This window comes from Corvus hawaiiensis, chromosome 4, assembly GCF_020740725.1.
Source record: "Corvus hawaiiensis isolate bCorHaw1 chromosome 4, bCorHaw1.pri.cur, whole genome shotgun sequence".
NCBI classification, from domain to species: domain Eukaryota; kingdom Metazoa; phylum Chordata; class Aves; order Passeriformes; family Corvidae; genus Corvus; species Corvus hawaiiensis.
Genome location: NC_063216.1, coordinates 37,180,123 through 37,194,607, shown reverse-complemented (window position 1 = coordinate 37,194,607; position 14,485 = coordinate 37,180,123). Strand labels below are relative to the sequence as shown.

Below are 14,485 nucleotides of genomic sequence, written 5' to 3'. Positions count from 1 at the left end.
ACCAGCAGGCAGCACATACAGCACAGAACAGCCTGCACTTACACATAATGGAATGCTAGAATCAGACCAGAGTAACAGCATTTGCCCATGCCCATTTACGGTCTTATTAAATTTAATACTCTAAATTGTGGAGACATTGGACAAATAGCATATGTAAAATTTATATTTCTTTTATGAGAAAAAAAGTGAATTAAAAGCCTTTATCAAGATATTTAAAAATAACTTGATACAACAGCCTTCTGAACTGAGATTTTAAATTGCTTCAGGCAGGCAACACGTGAAATGTTGCTGCAAGGCATCATGTGCTAGAATTTGAAACACCAATGTCTAATTAGAGCTGGGGGAATATTTCCAACACAGCTAGTCTTTGATTTTAAAATGATGCTTCTAGTTTTGTACATTTTCACTTAGCTAAACCAGATCCTCTAGGTTTCTCTATTCTTCTCTTGGTTAAGAAAAGTGATACATAACTGCAAATGTCTATAATCAGTACATCATTTTCTAACTTGAATGATTAAAAATTAAATTTCAAAAGAAAATAAAAATTACAGCACTATTGAAATCATGTCAACAAAGTAGGGCAGAGAAATGTATGACTATGTTTCTCATAGAATAATAGAATAATTTCAGGTAGAAGTATCCTGGAATGTATCTGATCCAGCCTCATGTTATAAGCAGTCACAGAAAAAAAGGCTCCAAGGTGGAAAAATGCTCACAGTTACAGGTGTCACCAAGATAATTATTGGATCCTAGTGTTACAGAAATAAGTTTGAAGGGCTCTCTTCAAAAGCTGATTATGTTGTAAGAATGACCAAAGGTCAGGTAAATGCAAAACAACTGAAAAAACATCTGAGACAAAGATATGAAGTCATGTATATGTAACACTTCAGTATGAGGTTTTTTTCCCCAGAACATAATATTGAAGTATCCTTCTTATCAGTCTTCCTCTCAGTCATTATACAACTCTTCATATTTTAGTTTAAAATGCATGTAAATACATATCTCAGCTAATTGTGAGAATTTCCTTGTGAAGTTCATTTAGTTCATAACACAGTTCTGCTGCTCTGCTAAAATTGCAAAATCTCAAGATCAAATTCAGACTGAGTCCCCAAACATCTGGCAAAACAGCTAAACCATCTAGGAATCTGGCTTTTGTACAGAAAACTACATTCTAGAATGCATTACACTATTGCTGTTTACATTAAAAGTCCTCTGAAACTGCTAAGTATAACTAATAGTATTTATTCGTATTAGGAATTATGCCTTAAACATCTGTCAAATAAAATAGGGGAAGACTCTACTTAGGGATTTTTTTCTCTATGTACTATTACTATCAGTCTTGTGGTGTAGAGCCGTAGTCTGTAAAAATAACTTCAACTGCCAAATTTTTATAGTAGATTAAATTTAGTGAATATAGATCTTTATATGTGACCATGCAGAGCATACTTTTAAGAAGTTTTAACCAGTTTTGAAACACTGTAGTGTATGTCCTTCCCGCACCTTCTTTTTGGAATGTGCAGTTTCTTTGTCTTTGGATATTCCAGTTGATAATTTTCTTATTTCCCTTTAGATGTTTCTTTTTCTCCTTTTCTATTCACTTCCGTGTCTTCTTTACTCTGCTGTCAAAATAGATACAAAATTCTGTGCATAATTTCTTAGAGTAAAACTACATGAACTTTCAGAAACATTTTAAGAAGTAAAATTTCAACATGAAACATGAGATAGAGGTTCTAATCTCAGCTTTCAAGACAGCTGTAAAATGCATGAATGGTCTTTAGAGTATCTTGCAAATGTTTTGTAGCCTGAGTCCTTTCATGAATTCAGACCTTGGCTAGTTATTGTCCAGTCTTTTCTGAAGCTTCATGAACAATACAGCAGAGAAACAAATAGATCAAACTCATATGATCTCTACTGTGTTTGTCTGGTGCTAGAAACCAAAACCTGCCTTTTGTAGCACCTTACTTTAAAGGCAGGTACACATATTGCTTTCATATAAGTATTATTGTAAAAAAATTAGAAGTCACAGGTTAGTTATGCAGGCAAAGGTACATGTCTGCAAACAAATAAAACTAATAACTGCTCTTTCAGCTACTCAGCATTAATCAGAATCTTGCAGGTTTTGACTGAGAAAGTTTTATAAGCACTTTTACATTTTCTAGGTGGGCAGAGACATGGCAATTTTCCTAAAAAGGCTGAATTGTAACCATTTCTATCAGTTACCTGAGTGGTTGTTTTAAATTTAGAGAACGATTTTGCTCGTGGATTTCTTTTCCTCCAAGTTGGTGAATTAGAAGATCCTGAAGTATATTTGCCTGTAGGAAAAACATACACATTGTTTCTTAATTTCAGCCACAATTTCAGGAAACACTCCCTTAGTCTGATATGTGAATTAAATATTACACTGGCTGAAGTTTCAATGAATGCATCAGATGAGTTAGACATCACCTCTGAAACACAAGCTAGTATTACAGGCAGACTCCCTCTAGAACTTTAGAGAAAATTTGTAATACTGCAGCATTTCTGTGAGGGTCGTGGGGACTTCTGAACGAGGAGATTCTGCTATGGACATCCTTGTTTTTAACAAAGGGAATGCTCCTGGGCTGAAGACCTTTCCAAAGGCATCAATAGCTTCTGTTTTATCCCTGCTTGTGAAAGCCCTGTATACAAGGCTATATCGTGTTTTTGTCCTAGACAGTTGATTGTGCCTCAGAATATGTTGATTCATCACAAACCATTTTCTAAAAAGTTTGATTTAAAATTAATATTATTAATATTCTTCTTTTAATTCCATCTTAATGCAATTAATTCAGATAATTAATTTCATAATAATCCTAAAATTTTCAGCTTATACACAATGTGTAAATATTACCATAGTTTTCTGTTGGTGTCCAAAATCTCCTATTGGTGTCAGGCTGATTCTTTTGTTTGGAGCCTTTCTGACCATAAGATTCAGGTACTGCTGGAAAGAAAGGCAGCAAAAATGTTAATGATTGTTCTTACAACAAAAATGCTGATTCCCTTTTTTTCAAAAATGACCTACCCTTTTTTAACCTGGAAATTTAATAAAATGTATTCTTCCATAAAGAATATTCTCTCTATAATCTCTATACCAGCTTGTTCACATTTAATGAAAGCAAAAGTTCAAAGGAAAAAGAAAAAAGACACAACTCTTTGTCCTCATGACAAAGCACTGACATTGGAATTTGTTTCACTTACCTTTATTCGCTTTAAAGTAGGCATTACTATGCCTGGAATAGGTCCCTGTTATTAGAAACTAAGACAGGGAGGCGCCTCAAAATGCAGGATCAACCCGTCTTAAGAGAGATGACTGAAACTGGCAAGATAAAAATCACTTTCTTAACACTTCTGATTATTTAAATTATTTACCACTAAATCTGTTGACAAAGTGACAAATGAAAAAAAAACAATTATGCAGAGAAACCATGGACACAAAAGTGGAAATTCAAATAAACTCCAAATGAGGTACTAGATTGGGTGAGGCTATATATATTAGCAAGATAAAAATAAAGCAAAAGATGCAATAAATCTGAAGCAGATTGTCAGAAAGATGCAAGACTCAGAATCCCACCTGTAGGTTTCTTGTCAAATTAATGACATAGCATGTACCATCAAGAGGACAGTAGAGTAAGATGAAGGAAAGTGTCATCCTTTATGAACAGCAGAAAGAATAGATTTAGTCCTCTGTCCAACATAATTAATTTGAAAAAAATAATACTAATGTTAAACACAAAGGTTTACACTGCATTTAAATTGATAACAGAAGTGTGAATAAGACCCAAACCCTTGTTTATTCAAGACAAAAAACAATTCTAAATAACAAAAATAAATACAAATCCATAACAATGAAAACTCCAGTGAAATCCCAATTATGGAAATATATCCTGCAAAAAGGTTATGAATTTTCCTAGTTCATAACCTACTAGGAAAAATGAGGTTGAACAAGAAACATTTCTTGAGACACAACTGAAATTCTACTGCAAAAAATATTTCTACTATAAGTAGTTAGAATGAAATAAGAGCTTAAAGGTGGAGTTTTCAAGGTTTATTAAATATTTGAAAATAATAAGTCACATAAGATATGCTGTAAAAAGTGGGGATCATTATATTTGTGCACATCAGCACTTCATTGCAACCATGAATTCCTGCGGTAAAGACAGCTCAACTATTGTTCATGAATATTCTGTCTGAAAAATTGTAAAGCTTTATAAAATTTTACGTTTCTGTCTATGGATACAGCTGAAATCTAATTGTGAAAACTATGCTTGATCAAATTTACCCATGCCTGTATTTAGGCATAAATAACTTATTATTCACCTGCAGGGAGCCAGTTGAATCCAGCACAATATAGACAGGCATTTTAAGAATTCTGTGTAAGTAGGAACCCACCAGTAGGTCCATTGAATTTCGGTTTTTGAGTGACAGTCCGGTAGACTACATATGCTGATCGTTGAGGTTCTGGAGAATTTAAATGAGCATATCTTCCAGTTTCTCTCCCATACGGACTGGTAGAAGCAGTCTCATCATACTTATTTACCTTTTGTTGGTAACTTGGTTTTACTTTGGGGTCCAAAGTGTACATTCCTAAAAGTGAAAATACAACCAAAAAGGTTGTGCTATTATTCAAAATTTCACATAGTGCAGGCAACTGGATGCTGGACAACAAGGTTTTAAAAACGTTCTTTGTAAATAGTCCAATCCACGTATGGGCTGTCCGTATTTGACACTAAGAACAGAAATTTACTAGATAGTGCTAAATCATCTCACAGTTTAGTAAACAGAAATGAATAAGATTTTTTGAAAATACCTTTGCCGGTTAGTGCATTAGCTGAATTTCTTCGTTCCTCAGAAATCCTTTTATTTTTCTTAACTTCCTTACAGTGGTGGCTCTTTACCAGTTCAATGTGGTTTGTTTCTGAGGGTTTAAAATAATACATATTCACTTTTTTTGAAAGCACAAAAAATGTTCATATCCAAAAATGTTGTGGTGTTTTGAAAACATAATCTCCTACTTTATATATAGGCCCCTTTGGGTGCAACATGGTTTCACATGTTAATTATTCCAAAAGCGTCATTCCTCAGAAGGAAAGCAAAAATGTCTGTATTTCCTCCAGCAGAAGATATCTTGAAAGCCAACTAAAAAATTAACTCTAAATGCAAAAATCAGATCATCCTTTCTCTACACTGCATAGGGGTTGACCTCTGGAACACCCATGGTTGAGCCTATGGAGACCAATCTATGCACTCCAAAGGATGCCTGGCTGAACTGTGAATGACTTCTGCCTGTAGCATCTGGATACATCCTGGACATGGGCAGTGCATGAGCATAACAAAATACTACCAATGATGAAGATAAATTTGCAACAGCACTGGTTGCACAGGTAAACCCCCTTCAAACTACAAACAGAACTTCACAGGGAAAGTTGCATTGTAAAGTAACCACGGTGCTCTTCTACTGGCCCTTGCTATCTTCAGGAAGATGTGGCTTCATTCTTCCTTTTCTCCTGCTAACGTAAATAAGCATTTTTGGCTCCTCTCATTTCCAGCCAAAGTGTGGCAGAAATTCTCTACTTCTGCTTCAGTTTATGGGGTAAAGACAAAAAAATGTCCTTTCTTTCCTTTTTACTGTAAAACTGCAAAGAAATAACTGGCAATCTACTTAAAATAACATTTTCTACATTGACAAATATACTTTAGAATTCTCTTGTGAAAAGGATGAAACTTATCATCAAGGTACTTCAGTGTAGGTATTTTAATTTGCTGTATGTGACTAGTTTTTAATAAACACACTTTATCCCAAGTGTTATGTTCTTTCCTTAACTGTTTTTTTTACTGGTTTTATTAAGTCCTATGTTCTGTGAGATACCACCTACAATCAAATCTGTTTTACTTGGCGGAAGTGGAAAGTGCACAGCACTCAACATGATCTGACATGTGGGCATCAAAGACTTTAGTAACTCAGGGAGTTACTAAAGCCCACATTGAATCTATCAGAGGATGTAAACTGGCAGAAAGAAGCAGAATTAAATCACAACATATAACAACTGCTGTCATCTTGCAGTGAAAGAAATCACGCTGTGAATGGAAATTTCACTTCAGATTGGTTTTAAACAAAATACATAATGTTCACCACACTTGCAGAGGAACAAAAGTAATCTAATCTAAAAATCTGGAAACAAATAATAATGAAGTACCTTTCACATTGGCATACTTTGATGTAATTCGTTCTTTTTCCCAAGGTTGCGCCTCAAATCTGTTCCTATCAACAAATATGTTCCTCTGCATCACAGAACCACCACTTCCTGTAGGAAAGGAGTCTCACAAAGTTATCTATACTCAAGAGCACCCTGAGAAAGGTGAGCAATGCAAACAGCCTGCTTTTTATATGACATCTTTTTAGCTGAAATGGGTGAAAAAATACAATGAAGACAATGAAACCAAATAGCTGACTCAACAAGGCCCACAAAAATTAGAGAAAATAGTCTGTTAAAAAGAGTTGTTAAATAGTCTGTTAAAAGCTTTGAATACATATTATTGTGAACAGAGACTTAATTATTGAATTGTGGTAACTGTTTATACAGACATAAAGAATATCTAAAAAGAAAGATACTTTTGTACATAAAGGTCACAGGAAAAGATGTAGAATGTAAGATACATTTCCACTGTGCAATACAGTTCTGGAGCTAGAAGACCCACACCAGTTTGCTCCAAGCTAGAGCAAGCAGCCCTTGCATGGTACTGCACTATTTTGCATTGACAAACTAAGGGGGAAAAGAGAATACTACAATTAATACTATTTTTATCATTCATAAATATTTATGAAGAAAAAAGGATTGAATACAACTAAGTATTAAGTAAATTCAAGGAGAATGGAGCATTCTTCAACTTTAATGACATGATTCAATACTGAACTCAATTGGTCAAAACACTGTGTCTTCATTAAGGTCAAGCAAGTTTATGCAGAGGGATCAGATCCTGTTACACAAGCTGCAGGATTGCAGTGTTGTTATATTTCTATAGCATAACTGAAAAATACAAAGCTTATTCATCTTAACTATGGATAGTCTCACAAAAGTAACAGGTTTTGAAAGCATTTTAACTTGAGTCACAGAATCACAGTCACAGAATATTCTGAGTTGGAAGGGACTCACAAGGATCATCAAGTCCAGCTCTAAAATGAATGGTCCATACAGGGATCAAACCCACGACCTCGGCATTGCTAGCACCAGGCTCTAACCAACTTGTCTGCATCTCTACACTTGCTTTTTCATAACTCCACAAATCCCTTTCTTTCCCAAAATCAACTGTAATCTGCATAAAGGATATTTTCAGTACAATCCTAAAATAAGCATAATATATAATCATAAACAATGAGTTTGATTGTTGTAATTAATAGTTCAGCATGAGAAAGAGTGTCTAAAACATAACATATAATAACTCAAAAGCAAAATAGTGAAGTTTAATGCATGCATATTCAGTTATTTTATTTACCACATGACGTTCAGCAATGAGAAGCTGATGCTACAGTATATTACCTCCATTGTCAAAGGATTTATGATCTGTTCTGGGAGTACTCTCTATCGTTAGTCTCCTTTCTGTACTCTCTTTTTCTTTTCTTGTATTAGTAAATCTTGTAGGAATTGTGTTACCGTCACCTGGAAAGGCAAAAGAAAGAATGTTTAGCTGTGTGTAAGCACAGGTAATGGCCCTGACATTCTCTTCCTCCCACCCCTATGAGCCATTAATTAGTTTAGTGCAATTTCTCTTAACCTCTCATTTCATAACCTTCTTTCTATTTTATTAGTTATTTGGATCCTGTCTAGAGTAACTGGTGTCTAACTTTCATATTCTATAAGAAAATACCATAATTCATAGACTAAAGAAGATGATAGCTTCAAAGTAAAGACCCAGCTATAAATTACCTGCTTATTCACGAGCTTCTCACTATCCATGAATTATATTTATGAATCCTATCTGAATTTATGGCATTTTCAGGATGCATATCATCATAGTACCTGAAGCCTCAGAGAACTCAATTGAAAAACTGTTTTGGGGAAACATATCTATCCTTTTCTCTTAATGTATCTAATGATAAATAAAGACACTTCTTAAAAGGTATGTTCATACATTTGTCACTGATTCCCTCATCTATAGATTAATATATCTATGTATATGTTAGAAATAGTTTATCAAAACTATTTTAATAACAAACATTTCAAATTTAGAAATTAGAAGAGAATAATGAATTAAGAATCATAAGAACTGGGGTAAATATTTATAAATTTGTATTCCTTTGACCCTAATTATGTTGGATAGTCCAGAATCCAAAACAAAATTGAACTCTTTTTGAGGAGGTATTTACTTAATCTAAATTTAGTTATAGAAAAGTCTGATGTATCACTACATTTTGACATCAAGACACCCAAGACAGCCAGCAGAGATCATGGAGCACCTCTGGAAAAGTGGCTCATCTCACCCTTTGGCATTGTCTGATGATTCAATAAATAGGGGATCATTGGAGTTCCTGTCTCTTTCCACATACCTTAAAGAGCCTAGATGAGAAATTTAAACTACATTCCTAACCTTAGGATGGTTAAAATTAGACTATATAAATCTTTATCATGAAATTATATGAAATACCTATGTTGTGTATGTCAGGAAAGTACACACTGTTAATAGCCCATTTCCAGCTTTTCTGTCCACATTTGATGCAGGTTGTCACCAAAAGTGTGACTAAATATATGGCAAAAAAGAATGCAGTGTTTTTGTAATATGCTGATAAATTCAAATATGTTTTCTTGTAATACTTTATTTTCACTACATTTAAAAAGTGAAGAGGAAGTGCAAACTATGTAATAGGTTCTCCCTGTTACAGCAATTTTAGAAGTGGTAAATACAGTCCAAAGAAATCAAAATACTTGCCTTTCTGCAAGTTTTGTTCAGTAGCTTCCAAGGGTAATAATTCCTCTTGCCATGGTGAAGACATGGTTTTTGTTGATTGGTGTTTGTAAGGGTTCTGAATCCCATAATACTCTCCTACACATGCCCCAGGAGGGAAAAAAAAAACCAACCCTAGAGTTTACTGTATTGGAAGCACTGCTTTTAAGGAAAGAGTGACTAATTTCATATTTACCAGATTTATAGCATATATCCCTTATTGCTCTTTCCTCTTCAATATCTGTAACAGTCTTAGGCATCCAGTTAGAAACATCTGTAGGAAATATTTGTAAAAGATTACAAGATAACTATACAAAGACCTTCAATAGTTCTTAATGATCAAATATGATAATGACTTTCATTTCTGTTATTTTTGTTTCTGACTGCAACCTGGGCTTCTGGACTGAAAAATGATTACTTAATATTAGGTATTTTAAAGTGCAATGGAATTGCAGTTAAAACACATTTTAAGAAGCAAATGTTGGTTGATTCAAAAGGATTCAAAAACACCTCCAATATTCATTTTCAAAATAATCCATCATTCATACCCACGAGGAGATCAGATTCAACATGTCACCAGGGAGTGCTTGTCACAAAACCTCTGCCCAAAGTTACTATCTTCTGGCAGAGCTGGTGAAGTGAGTGCTCTGGATCTCTCTCGGTTAAGGCTATGGAGATTAGCAAAGCCCTACTTTCTTTATTGTTTAAGTGGCATACTCAGACTGAAACCAAGTTAGGAAGCACTAACAGGCTGCTCTACCAGCCAGCCTGGTGGGCAGGGGGAAAGTGAAAAGTGGCTTGGGGCAGCACAGTAATTGGTTGAGTGCATGCCAAAAGTAGATCATTCTCTCCCTTTTCACTCTCCAGGAATGTGTAATTTTTTTCCATCCCTATGAATCTATCTCTAAGTGAGATACAATCAATGGTTTAACTGTATTAACATATATGTGTGTATATATATATATATATATCTATATAAAAATATAAAAACATTCAATTCAACTGATGGAGAGTTTTGCATCATTCTCTTTACTAGATTTAAGAATAACTTTCTCTAAAAAATGACTGCCTACAGAGTTTGGTAAATCAGCTGAAAAAATTACTTAAGTTAAAGTCACACAACTATCTTTTGTAAAAAAGTTGTGACTTCACCTTCACTGACAAGTGCATACAGTCCTTGTTCAAAAATGTGTTTCCCCAGAAGAAAAGTACCTCCTAAACTTGTAATTTCATCCCACAGTTTTGAAGAGTTCTTGATGGCCATCTGAATTAGATTACAGGAGTTAGAAAATAACTGCCTTGCTCACATCTGGTGACTACCAGTTCCAAGATTTTAAAGATTAACTGAAAACTATTTCAAAAAACTTGTCAACAACTCTTTTTTAAAAATGCAATGGTTATTATAACAGATCAGTTGTGAAGTACATTGCAAGAGCTGGCAAACCCATTCAACTTGCTTATAAAATAAAAAAGTGTTTACAGTTGTCTTCCTCTTCATCATCCTCTTCATCGTCCTCTTCATCACTGAGGTTTATAATCAGTGGAGGGTGAATTGGCACTAAAACATTCTCTTGATTTCTGAGTGAGTCTTGACGATGGGCTGGATGCAGAATGCCTCCTTGGACATCCTGTTTCAATGGGACATCTGCAGACAGCATTAGATTTACTTTGTTAGGAGGAAACTAAAGTATCACATCCAGGTTTACACCAGCAGGCATACTTCTGAAACCATTATCAGGATTAGGCATTATCTTGTGCAGAGGTTGGCGAGAGAGCACCTCCCAACTCCAGAAAGTATGAGAAACACAGGTACCAGCTCCTCTGAATGGACACAGGCACTGCTGAATACAGAATTTGAAAAGAGAACATTTTCATCACTGCCCTATTTTAAAAAGCTGCAAACATGCTGTATCACTTGCTACAGCATCCATTTTGAAGAATTTAGCAATGCTAAGCACAGGATTGCTCATTTTAAATTTGAAGACTTTTTGTATATCAAACTAAATCTCAACTGCTTTAGCTAGGTACAAAATGTAGATTTGTGAAAGAATATGAAGTTCATGAAAATATCATACACTTAATCAGAAAACAAATCAGAAAATATATTATTTTCCTAAGGAACCTATCTCCACACATAATATTTTCAGCAAAATGACTTTAATACTGAGATAACATATTCCAAGAGCCAGGAAATGCAATGGACTGAAAAGAAAAATGATGAAAAATAGTGAGTCTATCTGTATTATTCAAGCTGACTGATTTGCAACCATAGTATTCTGTGAATTAATAACCAATACTAAAAATACTGAAGTTTGATATATTTTCCAGTCTAAAAGAAAGTGTGGACATTTTTCTATTATTCCAGTTGTTTTTATTCTTGTACAACTCTTGCTTGCCTATGAGCAGCATGTATATCATGTTAAACCCTTTCTCATAACATGATTGCAGATCAGATTTGTTGCATCTCATGTAAGAGATGTGTAAGATATAACACTCTAACATGATAGAGCCTTTTTCACTGTTCAGAACAGGCTACTTTTAGCTCCAGGTAGAATAAGCCAAATCAAACTTAAATTAGTTTAACAAGATTTTTAAGTATTAGAAAAAATTGCAGGTTTAGTATTTGCAATGCTATTGTGGAGCACAGAGACTTTGAATTTGTCCATATCGCAGGAAAAAGTGAAAGGGTTTGGTCTGTTTTCTAGTTGTGATTGCCAGACATTGCTCTTACACAGGATACCCTTGCCCACAGTGTGTCTTGGGTACAGCCTCTGACTTGCACCACAGCCAAAAGCATGCCTGTGCTGTCTGTGTATGTGGGAGCTATGCCAAAGGCAGTATGGAGCACTCAAGGTCCTGCCTTGATCCTGTGTGCTTAGTTAGGCTCCACATGCCCAGGTATGAGAGGCTACGTTTTTCTGGGGCAACTTCAGGAACACCAGGTTTCATGATGACTTGCTCTCTTCACTCCTGCTTCTGACATCTGTCTTGGTTCTTTGCCCTGGACTCTTATCCTGTTCTGGGTTCCAACCGTCTACCAGGATGCCTGGCAGTCAAGAGCTCCTCTTAGAAATGGATGAGAAAAAAGATCCAACTTGTAGTGGTGGGGTTTTCCAAAATAAGAGTGCTGCCTTACACACTATTACTGTACTTCAGTAAAATGCAACCAATGTTCAAGCCCGAAATTTTTATTCAAAACAATGAACTAGAAATATATCTGCACAAACAGCACTGTAATCTGATGTTATCTCTCCAAGGGGCATCTCATCCATATATGTTGTGCTCTATCAACAGATACTGGTGTCCCTACCAACCTCCTCCTCCCACCACACATACTACTTTTGATTTCTCTTAAATTATTACCTGCATACTAACCATTTGAACTACTAGAGAGATTAAATCTATTAAAAATTCAAGTTAAGCAAGATTTTTATTCTATGGATCTCAGCAACCTAAATGTGACTTCATCTTTTATATCACTAATAGGTGTGACATTTCATAATATGACAGCTAAAACAATTTGTGTGGCAATCTTATTCAAATTCCTTTCTTGCCCTTGAACTTACTGGGATAGCACATCATACCTCATTGATTCACCATGGTGCATTTCCTGACCTTACTATATGTTACATAAGCACTGGAAGGGCATTTTTGTCTATTTCATTACTCTAATGAACAAATTGTTGAGAAAATATTTTTACTCACTGTTACTAGGTGGCAAATAAAGTCCATTTATATTACGGGGTTTTCTGTGAAAGAAGTCACAGCTTATCCTCCTACAGCCTACGGGCTCTGTCTCCCAGAAACAGGAGAACTTGCTGTAGTTTTGCTGCAGGAGAAAACAGTTTTCAAGTGTTGGAAATACAACAATCAAAATGGAATAAATGGATTAGTACATGCTGTGTGAACATAGGATTGAATATATGACAGTTCACACTGCTGTAAACATATGACCAAGACTTTGTGGGACCACATTCTTATAGTTTACAGCATCTCAAATTATCTTGAAGTTTATCATAAGCTCTAGACAGCTCTAAAGTTATCGAGTAAGGTCAATGGTGTTTGGTGATGTAAAATTGTTTCCAGATTAGAATAGGGGTAAGACAGTCTACTTAGTTTACTGCAGACTGTTCATGAGCTGATGGGAAAGGAAAAAAAAAATCTCCTAAGTCATTTAACCGACGTGGCTGAGCTTCCTTTTCTGTACAATGGGAAAATCAGATCAAACTCCAATAAAATGTGCTGTACAAGTGCAAATCTTGCATTAGTATTGCCTTACTATTAAAGGACGTAGATCTATGAGAAAACATGGGGTAAGAAACACCAGAAAACTGTAAGAAAACCCAGAAAGATTCCCAACAAAAACTGAAAAAAATTGGGACTTGATGTTGAGACAGCTGCTATTACACTGCTCACACCACCTGTCAGCTGTTTTTAAAGGTGACAAACAAAAACCTAATGGGAATAATAGACTGTCTACATGGATTTGTTTTTGTTTCTTTACTCATATATGTACTCATACTGCTGCTCTTTCTCTATTGATCAATGTGCCACCAGCTAAAAAGCCTGCACAATACTGCAGAGATAGTACTTCCACAACGAGTCAGTTCTCTTAGACATACATAAAATTATTGTTCTACATCTCTGTCTTATCAGAGTTTGCAGTTTTTAGCATCATCTCTGATGATGCAATTCCCTTATCCTTAAAACTTGGGGTATCTTCCTCAAACATATGATAAACTTGTAATTCCAAAGAGGCAAGTGCTCACGAGCTTTACCCTCAGTGTGTAAACTCAGGTTTATATCCTGGATGTGATTCAGTTCCCACCTGAGAACTGTAAATGCCAGGGTGGGGGTTATTTCTGAATAAGTTTTTGAGTAATTTCTTAAATGAAAACAAGGCCAGACTGGAAAATATTGGAATATTTGGAAGCAAATTTCTCTCAGTTCCAGACATTAACAGCTACATCTAGGAGCAGCATCTCCAAAAACTTTTGGATTGTAGTCAGTACGCTTGGGCCACCCCCTGAGACACAAAGCCCATCTCCCAGGCATTAACACCTAACTCCCTAGCCCTTAAAAATGGATGGAATAACCAAGAGCCCTAAAACCATCCCTGGATTTTTACCAGGTGGAATGTAAGTACTTCTTTGAATTAAAGCTATCAGCAGTCAGGCAAATCATAATCTTATCCTGAAAGCAGTTTTCTTCCAAATACCAGACCTTCAGATGAAACAAAACTCAGTGGATAGTGTAGCTAAAACAAAAAATTGTTGAATGAAACATGTGGTACCTTCTCCATGTGGTTGAACTGTTGAACTGAACTGAGAGCAGTTGTTAGCCAGGATGGAATGTTACATTTTAACAGTTACCAACTGCTCCTCCAGCTTGGGACATCAGCATGATGCTGCTGCATAACCTGCCCAGGCTGAACATCTTCCTTTCTCTCTATTGCATCCAAGTAAAATATAGAATATCAGATTGTTTCAAAGAGTCACCCATTCTGGTGCTTTTTAATGTGAAATGGAAC

The 14,485-nt window shown here is 35.4% G+C and overlaps 1 protein-coding gene across 1 annotated transcript; it reads right to left on the bottom strand.

Moving 5' to 3' along the window:
• Positions 1-1,362: 1,362 nt before the first annotated feature.
• Positions 1,363-14,257, bottom strand: C4H12orf50 (chromosome 4 C12orf50 homolog). Its single transcript, XM_048300755.1, has 11 exons — positions 14,249-14,257; positions 12,661-12,784; positions 10,436-10,600; positions 9,152-9,229; positions 8,941-9,054; positions 7,554-7,673; positions 4,826-4,933; positions 4,408-4,602; positions 2,870-2,959; positions 2,221-2,312; positions 1,363-1,619 (listed from the first exon to the last, which is right to left on the bottom strand). Exons 1-11 carry the CDS (start codon positions 14,255-14,257, stop codon positions 1,557-1,559), a joined length of 1,158 nt encoding a protein of 385 aa, XP_048156712.1. The 3' UTR covers positions 1,363-1,556.
• Between the last annotated feature and the right edge of the window lie 228 nt (positions 14,258-14,485).

Coding starts and splice junctions, on each gene's coding strand:
- C4H12orf50 (XM_048300755.1), bottom strand. Junction 10,601..12,660: donor TTATTTGCCACCTAGTAACA/GTGAGTAAAAAT, acceptor TGCTGTCTGCAG/ATGTCCCATTGAAACAGGAT. Junction 4,934..7,553: donor TAAATCCTTTGACAATGGAG/GTAATATACTGT, acceptor TTAAACCCTCAG/AAACAAACCACATTGAACTG.